At 36.7% G+C, this 23,619-nt stretch overlaps 1 protein-coding gene across 5 annotated transcripts in view; it reads left to right on the top strand.

Annotated features, from left to right (window-relative positions):
• Window positions 1-23,619, top strand: part of LOC126753589 (inactive dipeptidyl peptidase 10) — a 102,618-nt gene that overhangs the window by 74,406 nt on the left and 4,593 nt on the right. For 4 of the 5 annotated variants that reach the window (XR_007666174.1, XR_007666176.1, XR_007666175.1 and 1 more), the window contains 11 exons: window positions 904-1,018; window positions 2,065-2,159; window positions 5,977-6,104; window positions 8,274-8,542; window positions 8,986-9,154; window positions 16,867-16,980; window positions 17,465-17,588; window positions 19,647-19,761; window positions 19,859-19,973; window positions 20,074-21,065; window positions 22,954-23,258. Coding sequence is in view for 1 of the 5 variants with exons in the window: in XM_050465142.1 (XP_050321099.1) it covers window positions 904-1,018; window positions 2,065-2,159; window positions 5,977-6,104; window positions 8,274-8,542; window positions 8,986-9,154; window positions 16,867-16,980; window positions 17,465-17,588; window positions 19,647-19,761; window positions 19,859-19,973; window positions 20,074-21,065; window positions 22,954-23,258 (2,541 nt within the window). In the remaining 4 variants the exon portion in view is untranslated. Of the gene's footprint in view, window positions 1-866; window positions 1,019-2,064; window positions 2,160-5,976; window positions 6,105-8,273; window positions 8,543-8,985; window positions 9,155-16,866; window positions 16,981-17,464; window positions 17,589-19,646; window positions 19,762-19,858; window positions 19,974-20,073; window positions 21,066-22,953; window positions 23,259-23,619 lie in introns of all 5 variants that reach the window. The other variant, XR_007666177.1, reaches the window with a different exon arrangement.

Here is a 23,619-nt window from a genome sequence, read left to right on the forward strand (position 1 = left end):
AAAAAATAATTCTGTAAATAAACCACCCTAAAGTGAAGTAATTTATTTATAAATTTAGTTATTCAATTTATACTAAAAGTTATTGTTTTGTAATCGTCAAAAAAATTCCAAATATTAGATAACAAATTATTGAAATAACAAATTTAAATATATTTATTAAAAAAAATTAAAAAATTATTCAAGTTTAAATAAAATAATATTGAACATAGAAATTTTTTTTTCATGTTTACTGTTAAACCAAACCAATTATTTTTACTTAAATATAAAAATCAAATTACAAACAAAAACCAAAAAAAAAAAAACAATTCTGTAAAATGAGCCACCCTAATATAAAGTAATTCGCACTTTTTAAAAAATATTATTTTGTAAGTCTAACAAACTCATTCATCTTTTTTAAGACTAAAACCAAAATTTTCAAAACTGAAAAATACAAAAATCTGTAAAATGATCCATCCTAATATGTGCAATTTATGTGTATATCATCATCTGTATATATGCGCTTACCTCGTACAAGCATGTCATTTTCTCAACATTCCAACTAGTCCAAAGACTCTTTACCAGCTTTTTATAATGTGTTGCATACTTTTCGGCTACTAAACCTCATGTTCACCACTTCTCAGCCCATGTAGTAGTATGTGTATATGTTCACTGTGCCTCATGCATTCTTGTATCTATATGTGTATATAGTAGCATATGTTTTTTTCTTGCAATTGCTGTGTCATCCCGCAAATTTTTGTGTAAATTTTATGTCATATATTTTTCCCATTTTTCCGATTTTTTTTATTTTTATTGTGTCTCGTGGTGGTCGTGTGTCCCCCCCGGTTTTTTGTGCTTTTTTCTTTCTCTTTGTCTGGTTTTCTTTATAGAAAACAACATATAAAATTTCTGCATTTATCAAAAAAGGTACTTCTCACACCACCCGATGAGGGGCCGCGCGTCAAGGGTCAGCGCATCAAACTGCAAGACATCGTGGATGGACTCTTTATGCCGCAGCGTGCCAACGGTACTTGGATAAATGGTGAGTGTGTGTAAGAGCAGCAGTTCGTTACGAAATGATTGATTAATGCGCGTGAATTTAAGCTCATGAAATATTAAGCGCCAATCGAAGATGTGCGATATTTATGTTAGGAAATATCCTTACTTTTTACTTAGCTTAAATGATTGGAAATATATGCAGAAGTACGAAAATATACCAAAAACCTTTTAAGTTCAACAAATATGAAAATACGGATTTACTCAAGCTCAGTTCAGTATGCGATACGATCGTTTTAATATTATTAAAGCTTTTAGTACTATGTGGTATTTAGAGACGACCGTTTTTTATAAGAAACTTTGACGTTATTTTAAAAATTTCAAATGATTTTCTCTACTTTGAAGCACTAAAATTCTCATATAACACATCTTCGAAATCCATCTGAGTGGAGGATGGAGGATAAGATTAGTATTGATGTGGAAAGTAGGTGTGGTTGTTGTCCGATTTTGCCATTTTCAAACGTAACAAAAGAATTCTAAATCGATAGACTGGCCTGTGCCCTGTACCAGTAAAAAAATTCAAAGCGGGCAAGCTCGTCAGCCGCTTCATTCCCGGCAATACCCCTATGATCTGGCACCCAGATATGGTGCATTCGCTTATAATCTCCTGCAACAGTAGCGATTTAATCTCATAAGCAGAGATCGCTTTTAGTGATGCTTGACTATCCTTGCTTTAATTGCGTTAGAGAGATTTAGAGGTTTAAATCGGTAACTACGACGACAACTGTCCAATTTTCACAATGCGTCCGCTGTAACGCTTTCGTACCGTATCTAATATTATTTATTATAGCTTTTCAATTAACGTCAGTTTACGAAAGATTTTCAAAACAAAATTTAAGGTTATTTTTGTAATTTTAAAATCTTGAGTATCATTGGATCTGATATAATCTTTGAGGATATTAGTCACATTAATATATCTACAAATATATACATTAATTTATACATCTGTTTCTAAAAATATTTTTAATTCATAATAACGAATATTAATATTTTTATTGATCTCATCTTTTTCGTAATTCTTCATCATTACAGGCGAGGAATTTCTTTATCAAGATCACTGGGGCAGAATCGTGTTGTTAAATGCATCTAATCTAAATGAGCGAGTGCTCATGTCAAATGTGACATATGTAAGTATGAAAGTGTGAAAAATGAAAACATTATACAAAATTAAATTACTTTATAATTAATATGATTAAAAGTAATATGCTGAATTTACTCCATATGATTGGTGATTGTATGTTAGCTACCTCAATGAAACCCAGTGAACATTTTGATAGTTTGTGGCATGTTAGTAGTATATAATAGTATATGTTTTCCTGAATGAATTTTTCGGACTTTTATTCTCGCAAGTTGTAAGACTATAAAATGTTCGCTTACACCTCAGCTTATCCCTTCCTTCCTTAATTAATAGTTACGTTATTAATATTAACTGTTTTTATTTTAATTTTAAATAATTATTAATTCTGCTTTTAAATTAAATACATATAAATTACCGTAGATATAGATAGATATATATAGTAAATAAGCTTTACACTGCGACCTGAGGTCTATTGTGACATGCCCTCATTCACAATATACTGCAAGGAGCCATCGAAGTGATGTGATCCCTCGTCGAAAACAGGAATCCAAGGGCCTTAATCTTGCTTCTGGTTCCACCATTCTAGTAGAAGCTGCAGTGCGGGCAAGCTCGTCAGCCAGTTATTTCCGACAATACCCTGTGATCTGGTGCCCAGATATGGTGCAACAGGTTATGAGCTGATAGGCTCCTCAGCCGTTCTATGCGCACCTGCACCGGTATATCGCAGAATAAGGCGACGCTTTCCTTGCATTAATTACATTGGAGGATTATCTCAACACATGGAATTATAGCAAAAACTTCTGCTTGAAAGATGCTCTTAAATCTTCCCATTGGTATGGAAAATTTGATACGTGGTCCTCCTACATATACAATATTTCCCGCCTATGCTTTGGAGCCGTCGCGGTACCACTTGATTGTATATTCTTACTTACCAGTAGGTCATTCGTGGAATTCTTTCATTCAGCTTTGCTGTCCAGGGTAACTTTAAACTTTCGTGTGAAGTACGACGTTTTAGTAATGCTGTTCTTTGGGAGAGGAACTAGTGGTATTTCATTACTTAAGGCCTTTACTTGTAGGAACGAGGTTAACTTTTTTCTGCGAGACCTCTTTACTGTCATTCGAAGCATTGAGGGTCTGGCTGATTGATTAATTACTAGGTGAAACGGTTTTATATCCAACATGACCTCTGTTGCTGCTGTCGGGCAAGTACTCATGCGCAAATACAGGCAAGTCGCAGCAGCTTCGCTAGTTAAAGTCTTAAAGCCACCGCATCGTACGTAATAATCGGCATGTTATGCACGGCATCGGCGGGTACTGTCAATATTTTCTGATTCCCCCGGAAAGTAATCCGCTGCCAGGAGAAAGTCCACACTTTCGTTATCATTGGTCTGTACAGCGACCAGATCCTGTATTAGGAACTCTGAAATGCAAAAGAAATCAAGATCTTTTCGAACTACCATATATATTCTCTTACTAGAGAGATCTCAGATGACCTTAATCGCATTCGTTTTGAAGTCTCTCATCTACCTTTTGTGAACTCATTAATCCTGGATTAGCAATATGCACAGGTTATCCGATATGAATCTATTGTTGTTTTCACAATATTGAAGTCCATCTTGCTCTGACGTACCTTGACTCAACGCAGTGCGTCAACCGTCAGACAACCTTTAGATTATAATATATCAAAAATAGAATTAAAAATATTTTCTTTTAAATCAAATTATTTAATTTAAAAGCATAAGTAATAATAAAAAATGGTAAAATATTTTTTTTAATCTCATCAGTTTTATTTGTTAAAGAGTTAAAATTTAATAAAGATAATAATAAATTACAATAAAACCATTAAAAATTATTATTATTCGCTATTATAGCTATTGCCTCATTAATTAAGTTTAATGGTGATATATATTAAAATATAAATATATATACCATATATATGAATGAAGCAGAATAAAACCGCAAAAATTTAACACAAAAAGCTTTACTAGCGCCCCAACTGCGCGCTTTATCGCACTTTTAATGACGTATAGTAGAGGGTTTTCCAATAAGAGTGATATGATTTCTTTAAAAAAAAAACACTCTCATTTTTAGGGAAACTAAAATACTTTTATTATTGCACTTCACAAATCGATGCAATTAAGTTTTGAATATAGCATCATTCAAATGGCTTTCACGGCTTCCTTTGCAGATACGAACTCGATGAACCCGATTTTCGAATACTTTTTTCTCTACCTCAAGTCGTATGTCATGTATAACACGTTCAATTGTCTTATAACGCTTGAAGAGAATCTGGTTTATTGCTAGAGACCAATGACCTCAAATGAACCCACAAGAAGTAGTCTAATGATGTTCACAGTCACAGCTTTTTGGAGACTATTCAGCCCACAGTTTCTTGAAATAATTGAATTTCCAAACTTTTCTTGCAATAGTTCGGTTGTTGCACGTGCTAGGTGGCACGAAGACCCGTCTTGTTGTTCCATTTTTCACCTCACCACTGCAATCTTAGTACCACATTAGAGTTCTCTATCTTACCAGTATTTTGCTTGAAACAAAATGTTGTCAAGATCAACTTCTTCCAACTGCGGCCATGAAAAGTTGGTTATCATCGCTCTTTATCGCTATCCATAGACAGTAACGGTGCCAACAGCTTCATTTCGAAAGAAGTATGGAGCGATGATTCCAACAGACCAAAAGCCATACCAAACTGTCAATTTAGGGGAATCTAATGGTTGTACGTGAATAGTTTGGGAATTTTCTTTGCAGAATCGACAGTTTTGTTTATTTACGGCACTACTCAAATGAAAGTGAGGCTCATCGGAGACGATGATATTCTTAAAAAAATCGTTATCGTTTTCAAGTTGTTCCAAGGCAAAATCAGCAAATTCACGATTTTTACGGTGGTCCAATGGCTTTAGTTCTTGAGTGAGAGGACAAAGTCAATTGAGTTTATATGGATTCAAGCCCAAATCACTTCTCAAAATCCGCCAGGTTGTTGTTTGAGACAGTCAAAATTCTTGGGAAGATCTTGGAATCGACAAATTGCGGTCTTCAGCAATACTTGCCGGAACGGCAGCAATATTTTCATTACTTTGCGATATTTTCTATCTTTTTGGCACTTGGACATTATGCGAAGCAAATGTATACTCAAAATTTGCAGCAAATTGATTGAGAGCAAGCACAGCGAGGACGTTTATTAGACCATAATTGGAAAAAGAAATAGCATATGAAAAAAATTACAGTTCCTGATAAATTAAGAAGGATTGAAAGACACTTAGAAATCTTATCATCCCTATTGGAAAACCCAGTATAGTGACATTAATTGCAAACCATTTACTTTTGAAAGCCAACAAAAAGTGCTAATTTATTATTTAGCATAATGTATGCATTGCACTTTACAACCGACTAATGAATAATTAATAAATTAAAATCAAAAGTTAAAACAAAAACATATTGCAGCATAATGAAATAGTACAAGGTACATAACGATACATAGGGTATGTATATAATAGTTAATGCATTTCAGTTATTGCCAGCAGCAACGCCCTGTGGCACTAGTCTAATAGCCGCAAAACCGCAGAAATGTAATAAAAACTGCACAAAAATTATTGAGGGAAATATAAACATGCTTTAAGTGCTATAAACCATTTAAAAAGGCATTAAAATTAGCAGAAAATAAAAGCAAAAGAGTAAAAATAAAAAAAAATTATTTATTTGTTTATTGAGCTTTTGGCAAAATAATGCAAATAAATTTTAATTACATTTTCCAAAACACAGGCAGTCTTATATGCAAATATAAATTTGTATTTTAAATCAATTACAAGAAATTTAGATAAACAAGCATTTCTCATTAATTATTCTTCTTACAGAAAACACTTGCACCATATACATTTTCTATATCAGCGGATAAACGGTATATCTTATTGGCACAGAACGTCGTAAAACTATTTCGGCATTCATTTTTGGCACAATACACGCTCTTCGATATACAAACCAGGTGAGTAGCGGGAATAGTGATAGAATAAATGAAAATAAATGCTATAAAAGGCAACAAATATAATGCTCCACAAATTATTTTAAAGAATATTAAATCGCAAATTTTTAATTAAATTATAACCAAAAGCATTTTAAATAAGGTTTAATCTTTATTACTCTTTACACCAGACAGGCTAGAAAGAGACATGTACTTCTCAACAAATTAAACCAAGAAACTTTATATAAAAGCTATGTAAAATATGAATCAGTCCTTTTCCCGTCCATCGCACTTCTTGTATGGCTTTGATGTCAGCCTTTATTTTTACGAACGCATCAACCAGCTGGGCGGCGGAACCTTCACAATTAAGGGTCCAAGTGCATCCCCTCAATTCGTAATCCTTAATACGTTTGCCATGGTCGCCGTCAAAAGGGGGGTCTCTCATCCGAGGCTTGTTGTTCCTTTTCATTGGGGGTATTTTTTATGTGGCGGGTCCCAAACCCAGCGCACAACCCTATGGGGTGTTTCGCCTTCTCACTTTAGCTAGCCTTCGAACGGATGTTCTTTGGATGCCCAGAGGATACTTGGTCTAAGACCGAAAGTCGTGAGCTGCTTGAGTCATATGTAAAAGAATCATTTCTGGCCACTCCCAAGTGAATGGCGATCAGAGAACTTTCCTCATTTGCGTGAACTTCTACACACGACTTGACCCTCTCTATAGATGACTCAATCCAAAAGAAAATATCAATCATGATTCGGAAGCAAATTGTTGAAAACAGATACCAAATGATGTCATTCGAACAGTTAATATTTTTTTCTACCACGAAACGTAAACTGAGCTTGATGGATGCGATGGAGGTGATGTAATCTCTGTCAACGTAGATGGATCCAAGTGCCCTGAGCCTAATCCTACAAATTGCTGGGCAAACTAGAATGAGGTGTTCTGGAATTTCCATGTCACATGTCACAGTTTGCACTAGAGGCTATGTACGTGTTGAAACAGTGTTTCTTGAACCTGCAGTGCCCAGTATAGAGCGCAACAAGTAGACGGAACTTGTCTTGGGAGAAGTTGATCATATCTCTAAACCTTGCTAGATTGTAACCTCTTAATAGTAACTTGGCATGGCGCATTCTTGTGGCCTGCTGCCAGTTCCGTTCCCTCCTCACTCTCTCCCCCACCGCAATGACTGTGATGATGGGGCCATCATCCTGGAAGCCGCCGCAGTGAGGTTACTTCGTCGGCCAGCTCATGTCCCGGCACCCAGATCAGGTGAACATCACATCGCTTTTAGTGCCACTTGACTATCGCTGAGTATAGCGATATGCTGGTTGCGACAGTTGCGTTGGAGATTGATTTCTGCACACTCACTCATGTAAAAGATTTTTGCTTGAAAGATGCTCGGAAAACATCCCATTAGTATGGATAGTTTGGTATGCGGTGCCGCAATGCCTGCTCCAATACCTTCCTGTGTTTTCGAGCCGTCGGTGTATCACTGGATAGTGCTGCCCCTCAGTAGTAGGTCAAGCGTGGAATCACTCCACTTCGCCTTACTGATGAGACTACTTTAAACTTATTTGTGAAGTTCACCCTCTTCGTAAGACCTCAAACTTGGAGAGATTTCCTTAGAGGTATCTACAAACCCATTTTACGTAGTATTTAGCGAAAGTATTAGTTTTGGGCCCACCCTAGTGTGTATATATGAATAGTGAGATGTTTGTTTTCCACACTTAAACCATACCCGGGTACTCCTCATCTAAAAATAATTTAGGTCTTTCTATTGACCTTGCATTTCGTGTTTATCTTTTTGTGTTGACAAAGCTTTAGCTAACCTTTTTCCTCCCTCTCTCGCCTATTCAATCAGAGCAGTGACCATAAATTGTGTTTCGAGGCAATGGCTTATCTCGAAAAGTTTATTCAATTTCTATTCATGTCTACTTGTAAACGAACCAAAAAGCAGCTGCTCAGCTATTGTCATTTTCTTTGCCACTCTATTTCCGTATTTTCATCTTCGCTATCCGGCACACACCCGCATATATATTGCACTATAAATAGATATACAATAACAATAAGAAGAGCGACGCAAACTGTTGACTGCCAAACTGTAGATTGGACTTCCGCAGCGCAACACAACTCATGCTCATACTTTTTTTCTATTCGTTCACTCTCTCAATCTGCTTCTTTCGTTCTTCCAGTGAAAGCATCAAATTGAAAATCGATGCACATAGCGATGAGTGGCCCTATCTACACTATGCCCGCTTCGTAAGCACTCAAGCGGCTAACAGAGACAATGCAAGCACCACCTCCAACAGCATCACAACCGGTGGCAATGCGCTAGTGATGGTTTATAACTATGACATCTACTACTGCCAAGGACCACGCTCCACCAATCATGTGTACCGCATAACGCGCGACGCAGTGCCCGGCATCGTCTACAACGGCATACCCGATTGGCTTTATGAAGGTGAGTATAATCAGTGGCCGGTGACTGATGGCTGCTGAGCACAGACCAGCAGGCTTGCATTTCTATTCACTTTTGTACATCATTTCAATTCATTTATTCATTCTCATTGATTGCGCATACGATTAGATTGATTTAAAACGAAAATTGAATTTCCGTTTCTACTTTTTTGCTTTCTATTAATCCATATTTTTCTGCACACCTGCTAACCATGTCAATGGCGTGCTGGTCCTGACTGTGCTCAACAAACACACTTACACACACACGATGCGATGTGTAAATCGTAATTGGAATTTCAAAAATATGCCGCGTCCAACACGCTCTTCGATGACCACTTGTCCGATCAACCTCTTCATCGGCCTACTCATCTTTGCTGTTGTTGCTGGCCTTGCTACGGCTCCTGCTGCTGATTCCAACTGCCGTTGCCTGCCTCTTGTGCTTTGTAGAGGAAATCCTGCACTCGAATAATGCAATTTGGCTTTCGGAGAATGGACACTTAATGCTTTATGGCGCGTTCAATGACTCGCTGGTGCAGGAACAACATTTCGCTTGGTATGGCACAACAAGTGGTGGCAATCCGAATGCGTATCTTTATCCGGAAATCAGATCATTAAGGTGAGCAGAATGGCATTGTGACTATGTAGAAGGCAATTTGCATTTCAAATGAATTGGTGAAGAGACTATACAAGTATATGAGTATGGAGAAGGTATTCGGAGAAGTTAATGTAAGAGCAAGGTTATACAAAGATTATAGAATTTTTGCACAAAAGCTAAGTCGGAGGAAAATTGTAGAATGAAATATCAACATTATTTACATATTAAAATATACTTTTCGTAGAAAAATTTCAATCCCGATATTTCGGGATCCCGACGATTCGGGATTCACAAGTAAAGTCTGAAGAAATTTAATGTAGATTGAAATATTAACTTTATTTAGTAAAATTGCAATCCCGAATTTGCGGGATGCAGAGGAATCGGGATTTCAAAGTAAAGAAAATTATTGAGGTCTGCCGAAAGTGTATGTCGATCCAAATGCCAACTTTAATAATAAAAAATACAAACTCGATTTTTCGGCATGCAGAGGATTCGGAATTTAAAAGTAAAGTCTGACGAAAATGTATGTATAATTAAATACCAACTTTATTTAGTAAAAAATACTATCCCGATTTTTCGGGATCCTCGGATTTCGGGACTCAAAAACAAACTCTGACAACTTTAATTAGTAAAAAATAGAATCCCGACTTTTCGGGATCCCGGTTATGGGGTTCAAAAATAAAATTTGACGAAAACTTATGTAGATTCAATTACCAACTTTGTTTGGTAAAAAATGCAATCCCGAATTTTCGGGATCCCGCGAATCCGTGATTAAAAAGCAAAGTCTGACGAGAATTTATGTATAATTAAATAGCAACTATATCAAAAATGCAATACCGATCTTTCGGGATCCCGGTGATTCGGAACTCAAAACTGAAGCCGGCGAAAATTGATGAAAAAGGAATATCATCTTAATTTAGTATAAAAAATACAATCCCGATTTTTCGGAGTCCGGATTATACAGCCACGTGGTCCTGATATCGCATCTTCTATGATTACAGTAACAAGATCAAATATGAATGCATCCAGCTTAATGAACAAGTTTTTAAGCTTTTAGGAAAGTTGTATTTGTAAAGAGATGGAATTTATAACTTCCTTTCGATCAGAAGCTCTGCTAAAAAATAATATAGTGATCTTTAAATGTCCTACTCTTATTTATCTCTTATTTTTAATCCAATTCCTTAATAGTTGCTTCAATTTCCTTATACCTCTCACAGAGTTAAGATTTTTTTGAACGTAGGAGCTTTTGCGGGGCATGAATTTCTGGGAAAAAGACATTGTTGGATGGATATTTATTTATGATATTAATAAGAGTAACCACCCATCCATCATGTGAACAAGGTCTTCAAAAGATGAATGGTAACACTTATTAATATCATAAAATAAGCCATTATTCCAGCCACTACTATTTTTTGCAAAGAAGTTCCTTCCTAGATATTCCGAGAGAGGAGAAGCAGTGCAAAATTTAAGTAAATAACCAATACTACAATAGCTAGCAGGCATTCGAACATATTTATATAATCGCAAAGCTTCACAATTTCACAGAAGTACTTGCAATTCCATATAATCACATTGAAATGTAATTATGAAATGTACTTATATTACTCAAGTAATTAAGTATGTAGAAATATGAGGTTAAGTGGCACCTGCTGTTCAGATTGTTCAGTCATTGTAATAAGCTTACATATTGCTTATTAAATGCTTATTGAAATTCATTTAAAGTAGGCTCATCTGCAGATAGGTCACGCACACATTGACTCACTTACAGTAAGCAAATTATTACTGAGGAGCTTTTCGCGAAACAACGAAATTATATAAGCCATGAACCTCGTAATGTGCTTATTAAATATTATATATTAATTTATTATGATCCTTTCAGGTTATTATTAGTTAACTACCATGCATTTCACAAATTTCATTTAGCCTAGAGCATTATGCCATAAAATATGGCAAACATTAAGTTGGCAACATTATAGGGAATACAAACCATACATACGCAAATAACGTGCAAAGGCCTGTAGCCCTCATTCAAACCTCGCACCAATTTTTCCACACTCTTTGCAAATAAAAACATTAAACACCGATATACAGTCATTTGGTGCCGTTACTGCCGAAACGAGCAATTAAATGGTTCCGTTACACATTTGCCTAAGGAAGCTTATTCACACAGCATTCAATTTCATAAGCAGTCAGATATATGCTATACGTCATTAGTTTCATTCATTCAAAATTATAAGCATTTCTGAGCAATGTAAATTTCAAAAATTTTTAAAAATCTTGAGACTTTTTTCCTTCAAAACTAGAAAAATTAGATGAATAAGTACGACTTCGAACCCTGGAAAACATTACGAATTATTGAAGAATTTCATCAAAGAGTAGTTATCGTCATACTCAATATTGGAGTTGTGTATATTTCCATTTGGCCCGTTCAAGCTTAGAGTATCATTGGCTATTCCTTCAGCATTTGCAGCCAATTTAAAAACATTCGCACTATGGTTTACTAAAATGCAGCAATAGTTTAGAAATTCCGCTTCAGAAAATCTGTGAGATAATGATAATATTTTTTTTTCCTCAATATCAACTTGGGTATATGCTACTTTTAATGACTTAAACAAACTCACCTAATATTAAAATAAAATAAAATTAACTCTTATGTTATAGTGAACGAAAATTGGGTACCAAATATAGTGTGTAAAGCTGCTATAACCGTCTAATGGATTGGAAAAATAGATAATAGTGGTTCGCGAGTTATGTTAAATTACGTTTTTGCCAAAATGTTACAACTAAGCGAAAAAACATCAAGATAGGGAAAAAATTTAAAAGGTCATAAAAAATACTGACACATACGAACGCCAAACCCTTTGAGGGTTTTACTATACTGACCTAGTACCATCACCCTGACTTGGAATTTCTCACCCCCCAGACAATAATCCCAAAAATGTTCCACAGTGTAATAATTTCTTCTCTGACCAAAAATTGCTTTAATGTAAAGAAAACTGTTCAAAGCCCTAGGCACCGAATATGTAGACTCCAATATCTATAGTTGACCTTTGACCGGAAATATCGTACAATATATAGGATATACAGCTGAAATTCAGAGAAAATCCTTTCCTGACTATAGCAATTTTGTGTATCAAAAACGGGTTGAATCGGGTCTAGACTTTCCTGAGCCCTATATCTGATATAAAGGTTTAAGAACTTTCAGGTGACTTTATACCGCAAATATCGGTCATATTTGAGTTATCTTAACGAAAACTACATTATAAACATTTACTTAAAACATGAAGATTATTATATTAAATAAAGTAGTATTTATTCAGTTTAATATTATGGTGGAAATGGTGAAAGTTTCAAATCGACCTTTTGATATCAAATCTTACTAAATTGAAAAACACATTTTAAGTCGTAGACGTGCGGGTTACAAGTATAATACTGTGGTCAGTTCATATATTGAATAGAAAAATTTCACAAAACTAAACGATGTGGGCCAGGTTTTGAGAATCTTTCGAGAACTTCTTCTGTAGTGACTTCAATGTCATGATGTGTGTGCAGCAACGCCAAGCCGATCAATCTATCATGAAGCATGTTCGTTCTCAGTCACATTTTCATGCGGCGAAGTGTCGAAAAATAACGTTTATAGCTCGCATTTGTCACAGGAAATTTGCAGAATATGCAGGTCCACATCGCAGTTCTTCAACGTTTCCAATGCAGTAGTCGATAACTTGTTGTCTGTTGACTTTTGCTTCTGCCCCCAATGGCACTGCCAGTGATAAAGTTCACTTTTGAGCTTCAAACGTCGCACGACGTCGTCATTATCCAAAAGACCTTTGAATCCATCTATCAAACAGCAAATAAAACTTTCAATTTCTTTGGTTTCCATAGTACATACTTTTTCGGGAAGCAACAAACTCAGCTGAAATTCATCCAATACTTCTCTAGAAAGCGTGTCTTCAAATTTTTGGCGAATGTATCCAACAGAGGAATATACACTGTGATCCTCTAGTATTCTTTAACTTCTGCCGGCATTTCTTTCGTGTCTGAATAAAGGGATCGAAAATATTACTCAGCTTTTTGTCTTTGATTTCGGAATGTTCCAAGCAACGTATTTATTTTATTTGATACCTATTATGTTGGAAAACTTGGAGAATAAACCGCGGAGAATATATCAATCGTCGTTTCAAATTTAGTAGTTCCAGTTACGGATATGTTCCAGTTAAGTTAATATGCATACGTTGCATTATTTATAATATTAAAAAATTCTTTTATTTTGTTTATGGAATGAAATTGCAAATTTCTGGATTATATTTCTGTTACTTAATATTTTTTCAGAACAGTAAAATTATTAATAAGCCATTAAGTCCTTGAAATGGAGAATCCGCCACTGGTATACGTATATATAAAATTGCTTGTATTCCGATCCTCTGGTTGTTTCCTGCAAGTTGCAAGCGTATAAAATGTTCGGTTGCACCTGAAGTTAGGCCTCTCTTAATTGTTTTAAATTAATCTTCTGAATCGTTAATATGCATCCCTATATCTGCTTCGTACACCATTTGTATAAAATTCTTCACAAAATATAATTGTTTATAGAGAAATAGCATAAATTTATGCTTCCAAAACATAACATAAAATGTATCAAAACCAAGCACACAATAGCTTTCTGCAGCAACAACTCACAACATTACAAAATTTCCACTCACTGAGGAATTATACAACGAAGTCAACAGAAATAAAGGTTACTAAGTATATGAGTATTTAATTAGCTTTGTGAAAGCAGTAAACTAAAGCCAGCAGCGCCATGCGGTGCGACAGAGCGTATGAGTGACTTTTAATGACGACACGTGTAAGCGACAAAGCAATGAATGCTGCAAAACTAAGGTTATAAATTTGCTCTTGCAATGAGCATATGAGCTACCTCACAGCGAAATGCTAAATGACAATTAAGTAACAGTTAAGTCAGCATTTCTATAAGTGAGCGCTAAGTTGTGACTACAGCTAAATGTTTGGGTGTCATATACATACACGTTAAGCAGCTGCACATTCGCTGGCATTGTATTTAACTTGCACAAATAGCATTTCTGCAAACACACTAATTATGGAATATTTATACGTATGCTTGTGTGTATGCACATAGAGAAAGCTGCTTGTGCATTTGTGTTGTATTTAAGGATTTTGACAGCAAAATTCTTGTTATGCAAATAATTTGCTGGCACAATGGCACATTAACAATTATATTTTAACACATTTCAACTTTCATACAATGTGTGTGTGTATGTGTGCACCGGTAAATGTGTTTTGTGCAAAGTGTGACTCGGTAAATATCATATAGTAAATTCAGATGTGCAATGAGCACATGCCTTTGGTTTTCCATAGTCATTTATATACACACAAATATGCATAGAAATCTATTGGAATATTTATAAATATTTGTACATATGCTAGTAGTATTCATGCATATTTATATGTAAGTGATTCTGTATAATATCTGCCATAATTCCAAGTATGTTAAATTATATTATGACTACAATGATGGTAATTAAAAATTAATGGTTACAACTGCAGGAATTCTTATCACAAAAATTAATTATTCATAATACAATATTAGGTGTAATAATATAATCTAAAGTATTACGATCATCACAACAATGTATCTCAACTTTATTTGCAGCAACAAACTATGATTACAGTAATCGTCATTACTAAATTAGTTAGTCTCAATTTTAGAATCAAAATAAATCGTTAAAGCTTAAAATGTTGGATACTTAAGTAATTACTTATAATTAACTTATCCAAGATTACTTTAAATGTTGACTACTTAACGATTGCAGTAAGTACAATTACGCCAGGTTGGTAAAAGAAGACATCTTTGGCACAACGGTCGGTAAATTCAACCTCCACGATGAAACATCCCCAAGTGGGTTGATGCTGATCGACTTCGACCGAAATATGATTATCTGTAGTACTAGTGCAGCGAAAACCCACGTCAACAGACACAAAGAAGGTACAACGCCGAATAACGGAAATTTTCAAGACCGTAGCCGTACTCTTGTTGAACCCCCAGAGGTGTTCTAGTAATGGATGCCCAAAGTATACTAAAATTATGGAGGGAAGACTTCTTTAGCTGCTAAATGGCAGTGAAAGCATAACATCAGGAAAGGTTGAATCCGTTTCCCCAATCGATGACGATGGAGCAAACGTTCCATTGCCTGACCATGAAGAAATTCGAATTGCAATTACCCGCCTGAAAAACAACAAAGCGGCGGGGGCACACGGATTGCCAACCGAGCTATTCAAATACGGCGGCGAAGAACTGATGAAAAGCATACAACAGCTCCTATGTAGACTAGAGTCGAATGAAAGCATGCCCCACGATTGGAATTTAAGTGTGCTCTGCCCAATCCACAAAAAGGAAGACTCTACAATCTGCGCCAAAAACCATGGGATAAGCCTCCTCACCATGGCATATAACGTTCTATCGAGGGTATTGTGTGAACGATTAAAGCCCACCGTCAGCAAACTGATTGGACTTTATCAGTATGGCTTTATACCTGGAAAATCAATAACTGACCACATATTTAACATGCGCCGAATGTTGGCGTGAGAGAAAAACCGACACAAATCACCTCTTCGTCGATTTCAAAGCTGCTTTTGACAGCACGAACAGGAGCTGGCTTGGCCGCGATGTCTGAATTTGGTATCCCCGAAAAATTAATACCGCTATGTAAACTGACGTTGAGCAATACCAAAAGCTTGGTCAGGATCGGGAAGGAGCTCTTCGAGCCGTTCGATAACAAACGAGCTTTCAGACAAGACGACTCCCTATCGTGCGACTTCAGCAATCTGCTGCTGGAGAAAATAATTCGAGCTGCAGAACTAAATGGAGATGATCCCAATTTCTATAAGAGTGTGCATATGCTGGCATATACCGCTGACATTGATATTATTGGAAATAATAACCGCGCCGTTAGTACTGCTTTCTCCATGCGAAACAAATGAGTCTGGTAGTGAACGAGAGCAAGACGAAATGTCTCCTGTCATTAAAGAAACAGTCCTCGCAGTCGCGACTTGGCTGCCGCGTCACTGCTCACAGTCATAACACTCCAGCTGAGAAAGTATTCGACGCAGTACCCGCCGGTGGAAGCAGAAGAAGAGGAAGACCTTCATTCCGTTGGAAATACCAGGTGGAGATACCAGATGGTTATACTTGGAATATCCAATGAGATGTTGGAAACTCGGCTCTAAACGCGTAAGCGGTGTCTATGCCAACAAAGAAGAATAAATTTAATAAACAAATAATGTACAAGTAATGTACTTAACATTTTTCACGAGTACGATTTCTGCAGTTATAATCCGCAATTATTTAATAAAAATAAGTATGCTTGCAATAAGATCAAAGTAGTTTTTATAATTGAGTTTATAAATCAGGAAATGGTGTAGTCGTAAGACTACGAATTATAATGGTCCTAATCATTGAACTTTGTTAGTCACAATTATTACAATCATATATTTTAACACTTATATTTGCATTGAAAGTTAGTATGATAACATAATCGATGCAACTTAGGATTGCTCAGTTTTGGGTTTATCCAAAAACAGTTTCTGAGAAATATCTTATTCCAAAAAGCACAACTAAAACTCAAACTTGGGTACCTCTCCAGGCCCACTATTTCATATTAAACTAAACAAACTAATCTCCTAAATAATTCATTTATGTATATTTGAAATTTTACTCCCAGATATCCTAAACCAGGCACGCAAAATCCCATTGCCAAGCTACGCGTGGCCGATATACAAAATCCAGAAGATATTAAAATAAGAGATCTACAACCGCCACAAGTGCTGCAAAATGAGTAAGTACAAAAACAATAAAAATATATCGAGTAAATATACATACATATATCTAAAATAAATAGTTATGCGCAGAGACCATAAGAAGCTGTGTTTATAAAGCTAAAGGTCTAAGGATTTAGCCAGCTGTGTTTAGAGTATTTTACATATCATCTTGAGGTTATGTCAAATAAAAAAGTTTATTGAGTACAGTTTTGTAATTTCATCGGAAAACACTGAACGCTTTAAGTAGTCTACAGAGTAATCAAATTCAACAGTACATTCAAAGCCGTCTTGACAAGTTTATCACCGAGTAATCAATCAAATTTCAGCACTACTTTATGCGAGTGCGAAAACCAGTGCATAACTACTGGCTCAAAAATTTATGTATATTTCTTCACTTAATGCTTCTGTAAAACTCTCACTATTTCTCATACCAACATAAACTTTCATTTACTATTTCTTTGTATACTTTCAACTCATTTTGTGACTGATTCGACCGCATAGAGATCACTACTTTAGCAGCGCCAGTTGGGTGAGTGAAACGGAGATCTGTGTGGTTTGGCTGAATCGTCCACAGAATATTTCGGTGGTCAGCATCTGTAAGAGTCCATTGTTTATATGCGTTGAGGTAAGTAGAAATTATTAACAAAGGAGAATCAGAGATAGTGAGAGTGTGAGAAAATAAAAGAGAGTGAGAGATAGAGTGAGTGCTAAATGGTATGGTCTGTAGGAGAATATACCCTCCAGGAAAGTCTAAATGAATTTTAATGTAAATAAATTTCGAAATATGGATCTAAATGGATCTAAAAAATTCACTGAAAAAATAAGACACGGTAAAACTAGTTTGGCACTCTGGTTCCTAAATTCATATTGAAGAAAAAAAGTTCTTGTAATCCGATCAGAGGCTGTTGAAAAAACTTGCTCCATGAACCACCTCATACACTATGGATATTCGACTTAACGATTAAGGTTTTTGATAGCTCTAAGACTTAAGAACTATATCAACTTCTTTCTAAGATTGTAGCTTTTCTTACACTTAGCAGCATTTTCATGACACTAACTATTGCAAAAATATTTAAGTTATTAAGAAAATGTCTTTCAAAAAGTGGCAGCCATCAACAACAGACGTATTACTCCGAAGTGCAGTCTTTTTCAAGAAGGTGTGCTTTCAGGCCTTGAATTAGTAGGTTCGGCCTCGCTATCGATATTCTCCAATATATCATATCGTGGGGACCCTCAACGCTTACAGCGTAGTCTCGCCAATGCGGAACAAGCTCTCAAGAAATGCTCCATTGTTTCCTTGGTGCCCTGCTTTAGACATTTTCTGCATTCTTCTCGACTCGACTCATTAACAATAGCATCAAGCTACTTCCACATAAGACTTGGGTACCTAGTTAGAGCGGAGTCACTGAAAACAGTAAAGCAAATGAACTCGCAAGAAAGGCCATCCTTACCCAAATCCCGTCAGGATGGGTGTGAGTCGAGTGCTCTGCTCTTCTGGCTTCTGGGACCAAATCTACGAATCTCAGGTCAAATTTGTGACTTCTTTAATATGTGTCGGTCTTTTTGATCAATACTAAGAAAGAACCGGCGATTCTAGCTGTGCAAGTAGGTTTATTCGTGATCAAATGTGAATGTTAGCCCGATTACCAAATCACACTACAATATAGAGAAAGTAGTCGAAATCTATTTACGAAGTCTCCAAAGTTCTATAAAATATTTTATCATCCAGAGGGCGGTCGTCGTTTTTCCCTTTCCCGGTTTGGCCCCGATTGGAGATTCCAAGTGTAGCCAGGTCTGGTTACCTGTTTTTTTCAACGGAGTAGAGGTCTTCCTCTTCTCTACTCCCTCCGGCGGGTACTGCCTAAATACCCTCAGAGCTGGAGTTTTTTCATCTATTCGGACAACATAACTTAGCCAGCGGTGCCGCTATCTCTTATGTTAATGTCAATGTCATCGTTTATCTCATAGAGTTTACCGGTCCATCGGCCGCGGTATTCGCCGTTGCCAATGCGCAAATTACCATAAACCGACGCCGACTCATAAGATGTTGTCATCGTACATGCCTCTGCACCATATAGCAGGACCGGGATGATGAGTGACTTGTAGAGTTTGGTCTTTGGTTGTCCGGAAGAGGACTTTATTGCTCAATGCTGACTTTGTAGTTGGTGTTAATGCTGGTTCCAAGATAGACGAAATTATCTGCGACTTCGAAGAGACGAAGGAGCCAAGTCGCGAATGCGACGACTGTCTGTTTGTTGGCAGGAGGTATTTCGTCTTGCCTTCGTTCACTACCAGACCCAATTCCTTCGCTTCTTTTTCCAGTCTGGAGAAGGCATAACTAATGGCGCTTTTGAAAGGCATTCTTAAGGTGGTGACACGTGACACGTTTTAATATCTTTATTTACCTACAAACGGACTCAACTTTCGACAGCAATACCAGAAAACTATATTAAATTTGTTGGCCCATTAAAATATGCTTATTTTCTAAAGGGTAGGCACGCGTCCATACTTTTGTAACAGAATATGTGCCCGTATTAGTTTTAGTGTCACTCGTTGTTAAGTGTAATTTATCAAAATATAATGCTACCGAAGCTTATCCTGCGATTTATTTTATTTATTACTTCGAACTCGATTGCACTCCATTGTATTATGTTTGGGAAAATAATGTGCGTGACCAACGCAGACGCATCGTGTGAGCGGCGATGGACGCGGTTGGGTGGACACAGTATCGGTGCCATTGTTTGCAGCGAATGCAACTTCCTACGTTGCCATATCGCCATTGCGTGACGGCGCTTCCGGTGAGTTTGAGAATCCTGCCGCACACAACCCGCAACCGCTTTGCTTCATAATTTTTCCCATTTTTCCAAAATTTCTGATTTATTTACCATTCACCAGGTTACTTCCGGCATATTGTGCACGTTCATGTTGCCAAAAAGCGCGTACTACCACTAACGCACGGCCAGTACGAGGTCAATGAGTTGCTACATTGGGACCAGCTGAATAACTGGATGTAAGTATTCTCAAATTCTCCTCCTTCAATTTTCCCCGTTCATACAACATGCGCTCTGTGTTTTCTCTCCCTCTCCCTCTCTCTCTCTCTCTCTCTCCAGCTACTTTTTGGGCACACCGGAACGCTTGCCGGGACAACAGCACCTGTATCGCGTGTCCGCTTTGCCACCGCGACACGGTTCCGCACACCAGCTGCCCGACTGTTTAACGTGTCCGACTCCATTGCGCAGCAGCTACCAGGGTGCCGAGGGTCATACCAAATCGCCACCGAAACTGGTGACCGCTTGGGATGACGACTGGGAGGACTCGGAAGAACGTCAAACTTTACCACCACCCACGTTGACGCCGGAACACAAGCACCCGACGGCATCACACGGCCACTCGGAGCACAATGAATGCCTCTATCACACAGCCAAATTTCCGTTGGCGCTGCAGGCACGTTATGTGCTCATCGAATGTTTGGGTCCAGTGGTGCCAACAACTAGCGTTTACGCCCTAACAGGCTTCTATGCCGGCGAGTATGGTAAGAAGCTGTTACCGAAGAAAAGTGAAGCTTTGGAACTACTTGTGACTGTGCAGAATAATACGCGTTTGAAGGAGAAGATGTTGCGTACTGCGCTGCCACAGGTAAAAACTTTCCCGGTCATGATATCGGGCGGTTATCATGCGCAGGTGCGTCTATATTTGCCGCCGGTGCTGCGTGAGGATGAGATTACACGTTATCCGACGATACTGCACGTGTACTCGGGACCGGGTACACAACTGGTGACGGAGAAGTGGCACATCGACTGGAATACTTATTTGTCGGGGACGAAGGATTATATAGTCATTGAGATCGATGGACGTGGTTCAGCCGGACAAGGTTATCAGCTCTTGCATGAGATCTACAAGCGTCTCGGTTCGGTTGAAGTGTCCGATCAGCTGGAAGTGAGTGAATATTTGCGTGATAATTTGCATTTTATTGACGGTCGTCGCATGGGTGTGTGGGGCTGGAGTTATGGCGGTTATGCGGCCGCATTGGCATTGGCGGGCACACAGTCAATTTTCCAATGCGGCATCAGTGTGTCGCCGGTGACGAATTGGAAGCTTTACGGTAAGTTGTAATGGCAGAAGTGAAGAGTAAGATTATAGAAAAACTTAAATTTTTTTTGGGGGAAGGAATCTAGAGGACACTTAGTATAAGACCAAAAGTCGTGAGCTGCTTTAGCCACATGTAAAAGAATCGTTTTTAACCACTCCCTAGTGACCCTCGTGGCTACTCCTCAGAGAAATTTACTCATTTGCATGAACTTTCACACAAGGCTCCATCCTCCTAAAATCCGGCGAGAAGATGGGCTTTTTTGTTAGTAAAATGTAGGTTCAAAAGCATTTTGGGACATTTTTCATTAATTCCTAAAAATTAGTAGTTGAGTTCAAAAGTAGTTTTAGTAACATAGACCAATTTTATGAATAAAATCGACCGTTTAAAAAAATTGGTACAATTTTGGGACAAGTCAAAATACATTTAGAAGAACATTTTTTGACATCAACAATATACATGAACATATATACACATATATGATAGAATAAACCTTAGTATGGAGTTTGGGACAAGTTTTTTTGAATGAAACCAAAGTTTAATAAGCTTTTGTCGAAGTACTTGACTATCAAGCATACCGCCTATGCAAATGTAAATAGGTAATTTCTTCGAAAACATATATTGAATGTGAAAATTCGGTTGATTTTGGGACACTCTCTCGGAGACTTAAAGCTTATATCTGTTTTAAGACGCCAAACTAGCAGGTCTTGCCTCTGTCAGTCCCTATAAATATCAAATATTTAAATCTTCAATATTTTTCGGCACATTCAATCGAATAGTAAATGATTTTTATATCCGATTTTGCTTTGGGACAGTTTTTAAAAATTTTAAAAAGTAGTTTCGCTTAAATTTCAACACAAAACAAAATATTATATCGTTAGCAATAAATTTAGAAAGAAAAAATAGGTTTTGGGACAATTTGTATATATTTTGGGACAGCATAAATTCATTATATTTTAACGCGTGTACTGTAAAATTTACAAATTGAAATAAATTAGTTATTAAAAACCTTTATTCCGCTTTGGGACAAGGCATAAGATGTAGAATTTTTTCTTTTCTGCTTTTTTACTTCGAAATATTCTAGAACAATTTTGGCGTAAATCTAAAACTTTGTTCAAATTCGTAATCGCTTTTTAAAAGATTTATATTTTTGACTTAGAAAATCAATAATCGTGTGAACGAACCCTTTTGCGAAAACTTAACTATACTTTGAAATACAACCTTTTTGTAATCTTGTACTGGGAAGATTTCAAACAGAGATAAGAGACAATAACAAATGTTTAAAGGTAAAAGAATACCCTCTGATTTTTTTTTAGCGTCTCTCTTAATATTATGGGCAATGTGAAAATGTTTAACATACTGTAATCAGTCTACTAAAATTCTAGTGTAATATATGAGCTTTTGTACATTTTTGGGACAACAAAAAATATTTTGGGACACTTTTTAGGGACTTAACTCCAATTTTCAACAACATATAAGCTATTATAAATTTTTGAGGCACTTAAAAAATTGTTTATAAATTTTTGGGATAATGAAAAAGTTTTGGGACACTTCTTAGTGGCTGAACTACAATTTTCATACAATATTTAATCTATTACAAATTTTTTAGGCACATGTAAAGGTTTTTTATAAACTTTTGGGACAACTAAAAAAGCTTTGGGACACTTCCTAATAACTTAAACATTATATAAACTGTTAAACTGAACTGAACTAACAGAACCATTTTTTATAATTATATATTATACATTTTTGAAAAAATTCAGAAAAATTTTGGGACACCCATAACCAACCCATGGGTCACTTTTCAAAAACTATTGTAATAATTTTTTGCACAACCTGAAAACATTTTGGTACTATTAACTTATAAGTTTTCGAAATTCTCTATTTTCGTTCACATCCCTAGACTCCACATACGCTGAACGCTATCTTAGCTTCCCGAATGTGACCGATAACTACAAAGGCTACGAGGAGGGTGATCTCTCCAAGTACGTGGATAATTTGCGCGATCGTCAATTCCTTTTGGTGCACGGCACCGCCGATGATAATGTGCATGTGCAGCAATCGATGGTATTAGCGCGTGCGCTCACCAATAAAGGTGTACTCTACAAACAGCAAATCTACCCCGATGAGGGACACACGCTGTCGGGCGTGAAGCGGCATCTCTACCGCTCAATGACGAGTTTCTTCGAGGACTGTTTTAAGAAGCTGGTGAGTTTTGTGGTTTCAATACGATTTTATCTACCTTTTTCTTTTTAATTTGTAAAATATTTTCTCACTCAACTTTTGCTTTAAAAATGATGCGCTTACTTATTTGTATATATTATATACCCGTTGCTAACCTTTATACAAATCTCCTTAACAAGCAAACACACTTTTTGTCTAACACTTTTAAATACAATACTTTTTTTCTCCCTTCTTCTTGTCACACTACTACTACAACAACTATATATTGCTATGACTATCACTCTATTTGTCTATCTATCTGTCTGTCTATATTTTTTTTATATCTCTGTCTCTGTCTTTCACACTTTTTGCACTGGAAAATTTTGTTTCTTTAAATTTTACTTTT

Source organism: Bactrocera neohumeralis, chromosome 3 (assembly GCF_024586455.1).
Source record: "Bactrocera neohumeralis isolate Rockhampton chromosome 3, APGP_CSIRO_Bneo_wtdbg2-racon-allhic-juicebox.fasta_v2, whole genome shotgun sequence".
Lineage (NCBI taxonomy): Eukaryota > Metazoa > Arthropoda > Insecta > Diptera > Tephritidae > Bactrocera > Bactrocera neohumeralis.